The sequence below is a fragment of the Silene latifolia genome, chromosome 5 (assembly GCF_048544455.1).
Source record: "Silene latifolia isolate original U9 population chromosome 5, ASM4854445v1, whole genome shotgun sequence".
In the NCBI taxonomy this organism is placed as follows: domain Eukaryota; kingdom Viridiplantae; phylum Streptophyta; class Magnoliopsida; order Caryophyllales; family Caryophyllaceae; genus Silene; species Silene latifolia.
In genome coordinates, this window is record NC_133530.1 from 35,128,313 (window position 1) to 35,144,271 (window position 15,959).

Sequence of the window (15,959 nt, forward strand, 5' to 3'; positions counted from 1 at the left end):
ACTAGGTCATACTATTCTATACAATAGAATTTTATCCCGTTTAAAATGAGTACAATATTTTTCAATTTATATGAACACATTGATACGATTTTATATTTAAAAGTAAATATCATAATTAAATTACAAATGGAGTTATTATAACGGTAAAATTGTTAAGTTATCTAATATTTTTATCTAAAAAACCGCGCATTCGCGCGGGATCTATTCTAGTATTTTAATAAAATTCTTAATTTACTTTTGATTCAATGGGTCGAGTCTCGATCCTAAAATAACGGGTCATTTCGGGTTTGTGTCAAATGAGTCGCCGCCTCGCCGGGTCAAAATTTTCGGATTTTAACCCTAAAAATGGATCAGGTTGGATCGGGTTTGCGAGCCGGTCAGAACTCAGAATTTGACGGGGTCTAAATTTCTTCCCCTTCATCATTATCAGTAGTATAAAAACCCCTAAAATAACCAGCAGAACCCCTAAAAAAAAAAAAAAAAATCAAAGGGAGGGATGGAGATGGAGATGGAGATGGAGATGGAGATGGACCGATCGCAAGGAAGAAAATTACCAGACAGGTATGTCCTTTGATCTATATCTTATAAACCCCTAAAATTACAGGTAGATGTTATGAAACTTGGTATAATTGTGCCTTATATACTACATACTTTGATTGTAGCCCAAACATCACAAGTCCGCATAGGGATACGGTTACGGATACGGATTCGGATTGGGATTGGGATTGGGATTCCATTAATGCTGATGTTATGCTATTTTTGAAAGATGTTCGTGTTGCCCCACAACCACTTGTTAAATTCTTCAATGTCAGCCTACGTGGCAGCTCTTTAACCAATGACTGTCAACTTTACGGAGATATTGCGGTCCGTGATATGTGTGGTCTTGTCTTTCTTATGTACCACCGACTTGAATCCAACCCACAGTCTATAGTTTCCGGTGACAACTTGTTGACCCATGAAAACGACCTGGGAGATGTTGTTACTATACCATCAAGCGATCTCCATCTTCGTTTCAGCCTTGTCGCCTCTTCCAAACTCCGCCTATGCGACAACATTACTTTGGCTATACCCTGTGGTAAAGATGGATGGGATGAAGAATATGCTGGAGTACGTTATCTCCGAGTCCCATATGCTGGAACTGACACTGTAAGTATCTTAGTCTTTAGCAAATACGGAGTATGATGATTTCCACCTTTTACAAGAAGAATTAGAGAACTAGTATTAAAAGAAATATATTATCTGAGGAAGCTAAAGAGTAAACATAGTTTATTAGGATTAGTTAATAAACAATATGATATGATTGTCATATTTACCCATCTATAATATCGACTTTACAAGAAACATCTCACTTCTATATTTTTTCTAAACTAATGAGCAGAACTCTAAAAAGAAAAATCAAAGCAGATTGGAGATGGAGATGTACCCATCGCGAGTACCTAGATTACAATCCAGGTATGTCCTTTAATCTATATCCTATGAAACTTGGTATAATTGTGCGTATAAGCCCTAAGATTACAATAAGTACTTAAATTTCTAGTGATTAGCAGGGAAATAGCAGTGGTTGTGATTTTATACCATATTTTTTCATTGACACATAAGACACATGCATTGTTAGTTATGAAACTTTTTATTTCTCAAAGTTTTATACTATTGGTGGTTCGCTCTTCTCCTCTCTTTTGACATTAGACATAAACCAGTTTCTTACTTTAAAAACCAAAACCAGTATCATAAAACTAGGGCTATTCGTCGTTCTAGGCTGTTTGAGTTGAACCGAAGACCATACTTTAAAAAAAAATAAAAAACATGGACCATGGACAGGACCGTATTTACTTCGGCCCTGTCGGGGTTGGATCATAAAAATACATGGATTGGACCAAAGGGACCGAATTGGACCAAGTTGTGTAATAATGTAACCATTATTTTTGTTAAACATTAATAACAAAATGACAAATGATGGCTAGTTGCCTACGCATGCAACTTAAATAAATAAGATTATAAAAGATGCATGAAAAAGAGTGTATATTTGTGTTATAATAGAGGCAGTTGGTTGGTAAATTTTACCCTAACGTAGGCGCTAAGCTATGTACAATATTCAGTTAGTTAATATGGAAACAAATCTTTCTAACCAATTTTTATATACGGTCCAATTTGGTCCACATTTCGGTACACGGTCTATTTGGGACCAAAGACCAAATTATCCCTTACACTGGACCTTGGACCGGACCATTTTATATTCGGTCTGGTCCGGTCAGGACCAAAGTATGGCAGTCCAACCTATTTTCGTTCCGAACCATTTAATAATCATCCCTACATAAAAGAGCTTCTTATTTTGTAAATCAATGGTTAACGAGCTCCTTGTGGGTATGAAACTCCTCTTTTAATTCTCCCATTGCTATTGCTCTTAATATGGTGGTCGTACACAAGTATATTGTAATTCCATTATTCCGCTAACTATTTTATATGTGCAATTGATCATATGAAACTTGGTATAATTGTGCATAAAAACCCCTAAAATTACAATTTCCTTGATTTGTATACTGTGGAATTAGATCCCGGAATTCGTATTATTTGCGAAAAATCATTTGTACATACATATATTTCAGTAGTTGTCCCTCTGTTGAATGACAACCTAGTTGTCATTTTATTTGCCATTTTTCCTTTACAATCGATTCTATGTGACTTATAAACTACATACTTTGATTTGGATAGGCATACAGATTGGGATTATGATTTGGATAATGATGATGTTAAACCATGTTGTTACCAAGGTCTTCATGTTACCCCACTTGTTGAAATCTTCAATGTCAGCTTACATGGCAGCTGCTTAACTAAGGACTGTCTAGTTTACGGAGATATTGAGGTCATTGATAAGCATGGTCGGACCTTTCCTATCTACCACCGATTTGAATCCGACCCACAGTCTATAGTTTCCGGTGACAACTTGTTGCTAACCGTTGAAAAGGACCTGGAAAATGCTGTTATTATACCATCCGACTATGTCCATCTTCATGTCAACCTTGTTGCCTCTTCCAAACAACGCCTACTCGACAGCATTACTTTGGATATATCCCGTAGTAAAGATGGATGGGATGAAGAATATTGCTCTAAGCTTAGTGGCAGAAAGGACTTTTATGTAAAAGTGAATTATGCAACTTTCCCCTATGCAGTTACTGCCACTGTAAGCATCTTATTCTTCAGCAACGACGCTGCCTACCTTTTTCAAAATGAACGGGAGGAGGAGGAGGAGGAGGATGATGTAACCAACTACAAGAAACATAACTGCTCCCATTTTGCTAACTTATATGGGTCTGTAACATCGTCTGTTTCTAGCGATAAATCTCAAACGACTTCCCTTTTTAGTAAGCCGATTGAAAATCGTGTAAAGGTCCAGTGCGGGAGTTTTATCGATCTATCAAGATCGGTGGTCGTTGTCCCCGCTTATTCATCACTACAAATTGAAGCCTCATTATATGATGGTGATACCGCTGGACTAATTGCTGGGGGCAAGGTTCAATTCAGACCCGAAGACTATAAGAATGATATTGTGGGGATAAATGGGCGCATACGTGTGCAAGTTGTTTGGAGTAGTGTATATCCTGAACAACTTTACAGAACTAACTCTGAAAGTAATGAAGAAAGTGAAGAGGATCCAGTTGAAAGTGATAAGGTACGTGAAGAGGCCTTGATGTATAATTGACTCGATTTAACGCTTCTAACGTGAATCAAGAGTCACAAACTTGCAGCGGAAATTAATGTTTTTGTGTTGTAACTTTTGTGAATATCGGAACAGAAAATAAAGGATAGTATGTGAATCTCACTCTCCGCCTTGCAAGGTACGGACTCGATTACACTCTCGGGCCAATCCTCGCAAGGAAGATGGGAAGTCAAAACTCGCAAGCCTTAAACTCAATTGTTCTCACACAGGGAACGATTTTTATTAAAACTCATAATCTGAAAATTAGGGTTACAAGAGGCCCTATTTATACTAATCCCATCTCCAAGCTATCTTGGAAAATAGGAAACTAATAAAATAAAAACTGAATAACATAAAATCTAAATAAAATAAGATCTAATCCTATATCTCTAGCTTATCTTAGATAATAAGCTAAGAATATCTTTATTATGGGAAGATAAATAACAAATAATAAAAACTAAATATCAGCTAAACACTACCCGAACACTAGCCAAGTACTGTTTTCTCTACACGATTGAAACAGCTGTGTTTCCAGCTCCACCCATTTCGTTCCATGATGCTCCCGCATCAGGCCTTTTCCATCTTCCCTTAATTTCAATGTTGTTGCATTAGTTTCCTAATTTTGCTGTCTGCTTTTTGCACAGGTAGAGTCCAGGCAATCTACCTCGTCTTACTGGTACGTAGACCTCATTTTTTCTTAGTGATATGTTGTGTATCATAAAAGTAGCCAAAAATCTGACATGTTCTAATTTTTCTTAAAATGTACAGCATTTCGGATGAAGACTATATTACTAACCGGTATGTGGACCCCATATCTTGATGGTAAATTGGTAATATGTATAAGGATCATGAAGTGGACTAATTTTCGGTTTAATGTATCAGGCTCATTCCTTCTCCCTGTTTCGAGGTGTTTTCTGTAGTGGTTTGTAGCAGAGGTTTGAAGCCATTCAAGTTCTATGGCTCTGTTTATGTCACTAATGGCTTGAGCTCGGAATGCATTCTCAGTATAGATAAATCCTGCCCTGTAGAATGTCATAAATCAGGCATGCCTATAATAGTTCATGGCCCTAGGGAGGATCATTTCTCTATGTTTGATTTACCCTTGGTTATAAACGTAGATTTCAGGGATGCTATCAGCGAGGCAGTTATCAGCCGCGGCACTGTTGACCCTTTGGATCTCAAAAGTAATTTAGTTGCCGAAAGGCGCACTTGCAGCCTTGTTAGAGGGGACCAAGGTTTTGCCGCAGTCCATTACTCAATCTTCCCAGAAGCAGTATGCGCTGCAGTGAAAATTAAACTAAGTGCCAAATGTCTCCCGGGCATAATTAAAGGAGAAATTTATGCTCTATATGGCAGTTTTGAGCCTGGAAGGTGTTCCTGCGAGGACAAGTTGTTCACAAATTTCCTCTTCTATGATAAAGATGACGGTGTGCTAGTAGATGGTGCTGATTCCACCTTGACACTGCTGAAACCTCTGATATCCATACCAATAGACTCATTTCTAATCATCAAAGCTCACCTGACGGTTTCACTTGTTCGTGATAATTTGTCCCAAGGCCATAAACCTATAGAGGGCAAAACAAATTTCTTGAAGAATGAAGATTCTCCTCGGCAAATAGGCGAAGGTGATTGCTACCTGGATGTCACCGTTTTATACTTTTGACACTTGAGGAGCAATCAACTTAAGTGCATCTATGGCATGAAGAACGGGCTAGGATATATCAAATAATATTTTATCTTATTTATTAAAATTTAGATTGAAAGTTTCAGGTTTGAAAAATGTTTATAGGAGTAGATCTTAATTCTTGTATAGAACGATTAATTACTTCGAATTATCAAAAAAAAAAAAAAATACATCAATTTGTTACGTATTACACGAAATTGGATTCTTCAAGTACATTGTTTTGGGTGTTGTTTTACAAAATGAAAAAGGAATTCGTCGAAGTTGTAGTGCAGCATTAAACCAAGTTGCATTTTACATATTCCTCGTCAATTTTATATTTAATCAAATTGTGATTCAAGAATTGATTGTCTTGTCATTTTTCTTTCAATTAATTAAAGAATTATTCCATACATAGAATCGTCGCTCTAGGCTCGTCGATGAACCAGTCCCATGACGGTGATCCTCGCATTGTCGATTATGTAGAGTTGATATGTAGGGAGATTAAGGGTACAAGATTAGATTTTGATGAATACCCACCTCTTGAAACTGTGTTTTTTGGCGGGGGTACTCCTTTAGTCCCACCGAGGCTCGTTTCAAAGGTGCTTGAGACGTAAAGAGCGAAATTCGGGGTGGTGTCGGATGCTGAGAGAAGTATAGAGATGGATCCTGGTACTTTTGATGCTGGAAAGCTGAAGGAGTTGATGGGGTTGGGTGTGAATCGAGTGTCGTTGGGTGTGCAGGCTTTTCAGGAGGAATTGCGTAAGGCTTGTGGGAGACCTCATGGGATTGTAGAGGTTGATGAGGCAATAGATATTGTGGGAGAGCTCATGGGACTATGGGTGCCGTGTAAATGAGGATTAGTGAGAGGCATTTGGATTTGAGGTGTGCGCTCACGGTTCACCCATAAACGATTCTAAAGCGACGATATTACGTACCGACCCTAAATCATTTTTGGGATTAAGGCTCGATGTTGTTGTATATTTTGGTGTTGTGAGGAGTATCCTACCGACAAATGGGGCAATCTCCTTCGAGATGAAGCAATTTAATAGGTTGACCTCCCAACCCCGACCACTGTTTAAGAGATGAGCGCTTCTTACCACTCACACCAGCCAACTTTGGTTGTTGTTGTTGTATATGAAACATTCCTTCTGCACGAATGTTTGACATGTAAAATTACACTCATCTCCGAATATACAACAATCCGTCATCCATCTACCTAGGCTAGTTTTCATTCCCCTTAGCCATGCGCTAAGCTACACTTACTAACTAGGAGTAGTTACTATGGAACGGTCTCATACAAAACGTATTGAACAAGATTTGCAACACTTTCCCACTAACTTGACTATTTAGTCTAACAACGGCTCTAGAATTTGTGAGCAGCGTGTCTTATGTTGATATGGGCACCAATAAGTTGGTCAACGTTTCCGTCCAATACAGAGTTTATATCAGGTAACTGAACTCCAGTTTTCAGATCTTCAACAACCTTGTATGGCTGTAACATGTATATCCGAGTATCGAGCTTCCATAAGTCGACAATTGCATCCCTCTCGATGCTGCTCACATCACATATCCCTTGTTCCGACATTATCACAAGAAGCTTTGCCTTCAACCGGTTAAGCGCCTTTGCTTTGTTCGTAAATCTGTTTCTCTCACCTGTAATATTAAACATCTTTCTTCAGAAGGGAATGTCATTATTTATTTTCATAAGAGCAAATATTACAGACTACATTTTCCAGCTTAGACGCCATTGAGTTTTACGATAAAACATTTAGCACTTGGTCTCTAACCTGATTAATCTAGGGCTTCACATTATGAACTACAGATTTGACTTAAGTTTATTACTGACCTGAGGATTCCACATTTATGCCAGTAGGAATATGCTGAATGCGAACAAGAGATGCAACTGGCTGTTTCCCAGTTCCAACTGACGGCGTATAAGAAACGATAAGATCTTTATCATCTAGGGCTAAGTTGGAAACTGTATCAAGAAATAGAGGAGTAACATCTACAGCTGCTAAGCTAGCCTGCAGATAAAGATGAAGTTACAGTTAGATCCAAGACGGAAATAAAATAAATTTTCTAATATGATACTAATATATTTTCGACATTTACTTTCTCCAAACCCTTAAAACAAACTCAATCCTAAGTCACCCCATTTTTACAAATACTTTCAACTCAACCAGTTTGATAATAAGTTCAATTTCGAGCAATGCAAAAAGGTTCCTCACTAATTGTAAGATACTTCCATCAAGACATGCTAAAAACCATTGTAAGATAATGAGCAGGATAATGAACACAAGTACCTCTTGGGGAGTAGATCCATTAACAGAACCCATCATGCGATGCACCCCTCTTTCTCCCATTAGATAACCATAAGCAAACTCGAACTCAAACTCGATGGTAGCAGACTTTATGCCTCCACCTCTGGAAGAATACTTGTCGACAACTCTCCCTTTATGACCCTTCTTTTCAGCCCATTTAATATACATGTTTAAAAGTTGTTCTGCCCATATCTGCATTTGGAATCTTGTAAGAAGGCTAATAAGCCATAAAAGGAGATAACAATACTAAATCTATTGCAGTAATTCTTTCAATCAGCACCCATTATGCTCATGCATCCATCAGATACCACATATTAGAAGGAAGATTAGGTAATACTGTGTACGTAGTAGTAGAAAAGGATTTACCTCAGAATATATGCCTCTATCTCCAGCTTTGATAACAACTGATGCACCATGCATGTCATAGGATCCTCTAAACAGCTTGGACATCTGATACGAATCCAGGAAATTGCTTGCATCAACAGATGACATATATGCTTGCTTAAACAGCCTATAGTTTACGGCATCTGATTCTGCCAGCTCCTTTATCAGCTTTGCTTCTTCAATCTGAGTATAGTAGCTAGCTTATGAAAAAATTAGTCACAAACCCCACATACTGCGAAAAGGGTCTTTGATACAAAAATGAAATGCATATCAATTAGAAAGAAGTATTATGTAGGTTGTTAGGAGTATATACGAAAGAGCAAGCTGAGTATCACCTTATATCTAAGATCTTTGAGAGCATCAACGACTTTGGCGCTATTAGCAAATTCACCAAGCATTTCATCAGATTTCACAGGATCATCCCAGAGGTTGTATTCACGGATCTTTTCTTCTCTCCTAATTCGCTTGTCTTCTTCAAGCTGTAACGCTGGTGGTCCCAACATCTCAGCACGTAGAACAATATCTTCAATCTTCTTCCTCAGAGAAAACATTCCTAGATGAAACAAAGCTACCTTTACGTAATGTAGAAAAAATCCACCAAAAAAAGTAACATATCTGCATAACTAATATAACAGTTTCAAAGAACCATATCAACAAGGAAAAAAAGTGTAAGCACTGTCCGGAAACAGACTCTGCGCGTTGCTATCACAAGGGTAAGGTTGCGTACATCCGATCCCCCTTTATCCGGCAGTTTGTGGGAGCCATTGAGCCACTGGGGGAATGTTGTTGCTGGGGTTCACAAAACCCAGTTCCAGTTATAAAAAACCATCTAAGATGAAGATACTAAACATAATACACTCACTAATAAACTATAATCTGCAGAATTGAGCACCAGACAAAAATAAGATAAGCAGCAATTCAAGCTCAGATAATCTAGTGTAAGCTACCGTTTGTTCGTTACAAGTTAAATAAATAAATAAAAACAAAATGAAGAGAGAAAGAGTTGAAGGGAACAAACCGAGTTGTTTGAAGAATTTATCCTTGTCATCGCTGGACTGAGAAGCTTTAACTGAGGAATAAGAACGGGTTCGGGTTCGGGTTCGGAAAGGGTGTTGGCAGTTGGAGCTCATGTTCATGGACATAGGTTGACTACAGTACTCTGCCGCCATTTTTGGTTTTGCACTTCAAACACTTCACTTCTCACCTTATCCATCCCCCCATCTTTCCTAACCTTTAATTATCACCACAAACTACTTTACCCTTTAATTCTAGGGCTGTTACCCTTTAATTCTTTCTCCATTTCTATTTTAAGCTTATGTGGTTAGTAAATATCACCTACTTACTCATCCGTCTTAAACTTATAACGGGTCAAATACTACCACTTGGTAGTAATAGAGACAAAACTTTTGGCATTTCCTGGGCAACTTACCCTGTGATTTGGTATGTGTTTGACCCGTTTTAAGTTTTAGACGGATAATGCCATCTTAAATGAGAATTTCTTGCTACTTTATTGACGTAGTATTAAGAACACAAGGTCATAATGAATTTAAGAGGGCACAAAGGTATTTTTAACACATCATCCTGTGTATGGATCTTTTGTCCCACTTTCGTATCTCATGTTGTGTCTCAATACTTTTATTTTCTAACACATCATCCTCTCATGATATTTACAAATTTTGATCTGTTAATAAAGAGGTAGTAAAATACGAGAGTAATTTAAGACAGGAAAATTAGACTGAGATAGTAAAGAAGTCGTGTCGTGTGTTCAACAATTTAGGTTAAACAGGAACAGGAAAAATTTACAATTGTATGCTGCTGCTCCCAAGTACAAGGAGGTCGAATAACTATCGAGGGATTCTGAAACAAAATTATAATTACAGTTCTAGCCTAAGATCAATTCTAAAGGGAATGAGCAAGTAAAGTATAGAGTAGATCATTGTAGATCTCGAAGGGTTCTTGCTTCATTATACGGTTCATAAACCAGTCACTACTAAATGTCCGAATCCCGCTCTTCACAGCTACCAATGGTTCTTCACTTGCTACAAAAATTGTTCGCGATTTCAACTACTTCCCCCAAACAAACATTTACCTGAATTCAGAAACAGGCATGCATCTCAAGTGGATAAAGCACTGCAGATTTCTAACATGTTAAAAAAAAAACACGAGCAAAATCCTTCTGTTAACAGTGTTGGGAAATGGGAACTTGGGATGGCCCTTATACAGTTATGTATGGATATGGATGATTAACATATTAAATTACAAAAGCTTTCGAAAATATAATCGTCAGGTTGATAAAACACATAAAGAAAGAGATCCATATGCCAATTGCCAAGTTCAAAAGCTGTGATATACTGACATCTGACTGAACATTGCAAATAGCCTTTAATTTCAATGTTAGGCTATGTTTGGCAACGCATTTCGGGTATCTTATTTGACCAATATTTTAGCTACATTATTTTTCTGCAACTGTAACTATATCATTCTCTTGGTAGAAGCTACCAAAATTAATCAATGTAACTATATCATTAAATCACTACTGTACAAGATAAGCAAAATCGTTCAAGATGTAAACCAAGATCATTTGAGCCTTTTGAGGCAAAGTTTGCACCAGTCATATTGAATTTACTATACCATGAAGTATTGATCTATTACCTGCTTCTGCCAAAAGCCTTCAGATTCCGTGTCACCCCAGCACAAAATTGTCCCTATGCCAACATCCTGAAGTCACTTTCTCAATTCCATGTGCAAGAGGCGACCTACTCCCTGCATACACCCTTTAAATGATCAGCTGGGGTATCCACAGGGGAAAAATAATATAGGATACATAATCAACAGTGATTGGCAGAATAGAATTAGAATGCGAGAAAAAAGAATGATCGAGATTCAAGAGCACACAATCAATAAAAACATATAAAATTTAATCTTGATATATCATATCGAATTCAAAGAAGTGAACTAAACAATTTGTTCTCTTATTCTTTCCCAAAAATATGATTGCCAAATTACTAAAATTAAAGTATTTTTCTCCCAATCCTTTAATTTTACAAAATGTAAGTTAAAAAGACATGAATAGGGTGCACTCAAAACAAAACCAAATCGCAGGACAATCATGCTTGCTTTAAAAGTGCACAATAAGATACTCCCTCTTATTCGCTATATGTTCCCCTTTGTCTTTGGCACGATACTTAAGGAATACTATTAAAAATGAATAAAGGACATTGGTGGGGTTGGTGATAAGAGAGAGGAATGAATTATTAGGAGTTAAATAAAGAGTTGTGGGGCCAAAACATTAAGGAAAGTAATAAAATAGAAGTAAAAGAGTTGTGTGGAGTTTGGTGATAGGAGAGATGGATGAATAAAATAAGAGTAAAAGTTACCAAAAAAAGAAAGGGGAACATTACTTGAATAATCCGTTTCGGGAAAGAGGGAACATTATAGCGAATTGGAGGGAGTAGATTTTATGCTTATAGGTTACTAAAATACAACATAACCCCGGTTCCTCAAACCCCATCTACCCGTTAAGCAGCCATACTACTGTCGGGAGGGCATAGAAGCTGTTTCCAGATTACCCATAATGAAAGTTGCATCGCAATTTGCAACATCAAAAAGCACAGCAGCAATAATACAAAAGTAAACTAGAAACTGAAACCTTGTGCTGGTATGTTGAGCAAAAGGCAGCGAGTGGAATTTCAGCATGCTGTGTATCAGCTGGAATTATTTGGTAGGTAATAGCTGCAATAACCGGCAGTGACAAGTACAAAACATGATAAATACACAGGCTCTATTTTCATAACATCTACAACTGCAAGACTATATTTTTCTACATAATAATGTACTAAGGCATTATAGGACAGGACTATAGTAGTGTTTGTTATATGAAATTATTGTTGAAATTAACATTGTGTGACAAATCAATATGCAAATTTTGTCTCTAGGGTTTGGAGGGAGCATAGGGATAAAGTCAAACAACCCCATCTCGCACTACCAAATTGTAGGTAGGATGAAATAAGTCACAAAAAGGCACCATCATCTCCCAACGGGATTAAGTCGATAAGACCCTCATAGAGTCGTAGTCACTATCAAAACCCTAGCCTTTAGGGTGGAATCGAGAAATCTACGAGAAATTGTACCACTCAATATTTTGTTCCTCTCTCTTTATTATTGCAGGTATAAATTTATGGTTTCCAAAGACCATTTCACTTTTCCTCCACCACAAAAGAATTCGAATGGGGATAAGTTGTTGAAATGAAGTAATTGTTCTAGAGACTATTACAGTTGACGTTGACCAGGAAAATACTCTAATTTAAAGATACCCAAGAACTGCCAAATCATTCAATCAAAATTATGGGACACCAAAAAGGCGGCCAAGAAGAAATAAAGCAAAAGGCCTAAAAGTAACATGGTGGTCTTGTTGCAACGACGAAAAAACAATTTTCTTTATTACTCCATACATCATAATGTAGAACAGAAGAAAGGCGGGTATTTCGCTCCATTAAAAATGAAAATAAGCAATCCTAAATTTAAAAACCAAGCAAAATCACAAAATAGAAACTGAGAAGGTCTGGTGATTACCTGGCCTGCTCTGGATTGTCATGACCCAAGTACAAAATCGGCTTAAGTCACAATAATGTAATACACGTCTGCTTATATTCTTGCCATACTTGAGGGCCTAAAGGATGTCTATTTACATACTTGTTAATGAAAAGAGATTCTGTGCATCCAAGGATAGTGCCCAAAGACAACGTGGAGCGAACAACATTTTGATCGATAAGCCACCTGTACATTGCACATCTGAGCTTCACCCGGTCCATTGAACAAGACAAAAAAAATGGGTAAGACTTTAGGCTTGACAGTGGATACCCTAATTCATTAACAAGCACACTAATTTTGGCCTCAAGAAGTTCTATTGACTGATTGAGAATTCGAGGAGCTGTTCTGATCATTTTGGCAACATCACTCTCACTGAGACCAGCTTTGACAAAACAATCAAATCTCTCGGGGAGTTCATCGCCTTTACCATGGCATACCATAAGAGTTTTTTCTATTTCTTTTGAATTTTCTACGAAGCCAACGCTTGTTAAGAACTTTATTTTAGCCCTCCGACGCATTTCCCTTGTCTCGGGTAAACGTTCAATTTTTGCTCCGAGGGTCCACTTCTTAAGTTCCAGAGGATTTGCCACGATGATTCGACACATGTGTTTCTTTCCAGTGTTCAAATAAAAAAGAACGCTACTTGCTTTCTTTAGTGAGCATGTACCAATCCATGTGAAATGTTCACGAATAATCCTACCAATATTCACTGCATCCATCTCTATATCAAAAAGCAGCTCAAAAGCACGCCTCAAATTCCAAACAAATTTCTCGACTTTAACTTGTGGGAACCGCAACAAAATTGAACATATATCAGATCTACTGGACCCGAATTTTAACAGGAATCCTATCAATAATAATGTCGGTCTACCTGAATGATCAAATAGAATCCCTGGACGTTGACCAACCAACTTTGAGATATCCTCATCATTACAACCCAAATACTGTAACAACTGTAACAAGTGACTGATTTGTCTCCAATTATAAGTAGTAAATTCAACGAACTTTTGCTCAACCCAACAATTTTCACAGCCCAAACACTTCAACTTTCTAACCAACTTAAGGAACTCTTCACTCATGCCATTAATCAAAAGACTAGGATTAAAGCTGACAGCTCTAGAAACAACATCCTGACTTATCCCAACTTCTTCAAAAGCTTGTAGATTGGACTGCAAAACCCCCTGATCATACCGAAACACTTCTCTCGCTTCTCTATATATCTTCCCTATGTGAGCCCGATCAATACCATATTCACACAAAACATGATAGTTATCAAGCAAACCATCCACATCACTCAAAAACATCAATTTACGCGGAAGAAGAGCACCAAACTCCGAAGGTTCCAACCCTATACTCTCAAAGAAAGGCTCAAACTCATTGATGGGATGGTAATTCAAGAAACGCGTCATAGACCGTCTAACATCAGACTCGTAACGAACCTTCTCAACTAGTTTTTTCACAAAATGTGGCGAGTTTTTACTCATATGTTCGGCATCTGAAAAAATAAAGGTTCTAGTATACTGCAAGTATTCTAACAAAGCAGCTTCAACCTTCTTTTTCACAGTTTGTGGAGTCCTACGCCTACTTTCACCATTAATTTCATTAAGAGCTACACTACCAAATAATCTATAACATGAGAAATTATAGGAAACCCATCTGAGAACAGGATACAATCTTAATTTGTGTAAATGGGTCATTTGCTAATTTGATAAAGTTGTGATCTTTGCAGAGTTACATGAAAATAATCTAAGAATGAAATCCCAAAGTAAAAAATCAATTGAAAATGGTGTTACCTGGGGAATAATGGGAACTTCTGATTGAGAATTAATTTCAATGTTGAAAGGAAATATGACTGCGGATTAAAATTTGAAGCTCGTTTAATTCTTCTGATTCAGAATTAGATCGAAACTTCTGACGTTCTATTGCCGAACGAGGCAATCGCCTATAGGCTGTCCGTGTTAAAACCTGACCCGTAAATCCTGTCCGATTTTTTTAATGGTTAAAGACCGTAAATTTTAACCCCCGATTCAAAATTACCCAAATTTGAAATGACCCGTTATTTTATGGTTGAAACCCAACCCGACCCAACCCATTTACCCAATGAGTTAGAGATAACCCAAAAGTATTACGGAGTATTAAAATATTAAAAAAAATATTATATTTGAAATACTATTAATAAAAAGAAAAATAATTATTTTAAGGTTTAAGTAAAAAAAAAACACCTACTTAAGATTTGTCTCATTTGAAAAATAATTATTTAACAAGAATAATCCAAACTATAGTTCATCTTCTCCTAGTAATGCGAACATCAATTTAACTCAAAATAAACCATGTTATTGCCCTTATTAGCTCATATTGCACTTTGGTAATTATTCACCTACAAGAACCGGTAAACCATCAGGTCAATCCTTTCTTTTTTGTTAACCTCCTTCATCCTCCTCCATTAACCATAAACCTCCTTCTACCTCCTCCATTAACACTAAATTTCATCACCAACCACCAGCCCATCACTACCTTCAACCAAGCCAACCACCTTCATCACCCTTCATAACCCATTTACACCTCTATTACTCCACCAACGTTCACCACCACGACCTTCACCAATCCTCCCGCTCTTCTTTCTCTTCCTCTCTTTCACAAAACCCTTGCAAGATTGCTTTGACGCAAAATTCCTCCGACTGCTGTGGACATAGCCACCTACACGCCAAGCCGATCTGTTGGACGCATAGCGGTCTTTTGAAAGCCACGCTCGGCGGCGTAAGAATGCTTTCGACCGGATCGTTTTAGATCGGTCAATTTCGTCTCGGTAAGGGTCTCGAAACGATTAGAGATGTTCGGAGTCGCCACCAAGCATTTGTGGGATGCTTGGAACCCGTTCGAATCACTTTATACCTCGGTCAAACGAAGCACAAAACAAGCTTTGACATAGGTACCGTGCCTCTTTAGCATCCTATCTCTAGAATGACTCTCGTACGTCCTGGATAAGGTCGTCCACTACCCAAAGTTTCTGAATAAGAGGTGAAGGTACGTATTGGGAAGCCCTTTAATCGATATCAATCTCGCCAGCGCATGAGCGCCTCATCGATCGATCTTGGTTGGTTTAATGCAAAAATTGATAAAACGGTTTAAATGCATGAATGCGCGTCCACTTGTTTAAACCTAACATGTGAGCTTTCTACGTCGGTTTGATTTAATCCAAATATCAAGTATAAGATGTCGAGTTGGATTTATGGTTGATTTGCATGCAAGACGGAAATTAAACATCCATTTACCGAATTAGGTTTATGGTGCATAACGTGATCCATTC

General features: G+C 37.6%; 2 protein-coding genes across 5 annotated transcripts; one reads left to right on the plus strand and one right to left on the minus strand.

The window, feature by feature from the left end:
* The first annotated feature begins 507 nt into the window (after positions 1-507).
* On the plus strand, positions 508-5,574 carry LOC141657248 (uncharacterized). The gene is made up of 7 exons (XM_074464409.1): positions 508-561; positions 1,017-1,146; positions 1,405-1,452; positions 2,710-3,667; positions 4,339-4,370; positions 4,463-4,492; positions 4,577-5,574. Exons 2-7 carry the CDS (start codon positions 1,082-1,084, stop codon positions 5,355-5,357), a joined length of 1,914 nt encoding a protein of 637 aa, XP_074320510.1. The 5' UTR covers positions 508-561; positions 1,017-1,081; the 3' UTR covers positions 5,358-5,574.
* Positions 5,575-6,634: 1,060 nt separating this feature from the next.
* LOC141657249 (peptide chain release factor PrfB3, chloroplastic) lies at positions 6,635-14,583 on the minus strand. 4 transcript variants are annotated; one of them, XM_074464411.1, is made up of 6 exons: positions 10,715-10,827; positions 8,398-8,615; positions 8,045-8,245; positions 7,661-7,870; positions 7,204-7,381; positions 6,635-7,010 (listed from the first exon to the last, which is right to left on the minus strand). In XM_074464411.1, exons 2-6 carry the CDS (start codon positions 8,611-8,613, stop codon positions 6,721-6,723), a joined length of 1,095 nt encoding a protein of 364 aa, XP_074320512.1. In that variant the 5' UTR covers positions 8,614-8,615; positions 10,715-10,827; the 3' UTR covers positions 6,635-6,720. The 4 variants fall into 4 exon arrangements, 2 of the variants coding, with proteins under 2 accessions (XP_074320512.1, XP_074320511.1); XM_074464410.1 differs by lacking the exon at positions 10,715-10,827 and adding an exon at positions 9,081-9,346; XR_012548694.1 differs by lacking the exons at positions 6,635-7,010; positions 7,204-7,381; positions 7,661-7,870; positions 8,045-8,245; positions 8,398-8,615 and adding exons at positions 9,820-10,151; positions 11,712-11,794; positions 12,635-14,583 and having other exon boundaries at positions 10,715-10,825.
* Between the last annotated feature and the right edge of the window lie 1,376 nt (positions 14,584-15,959).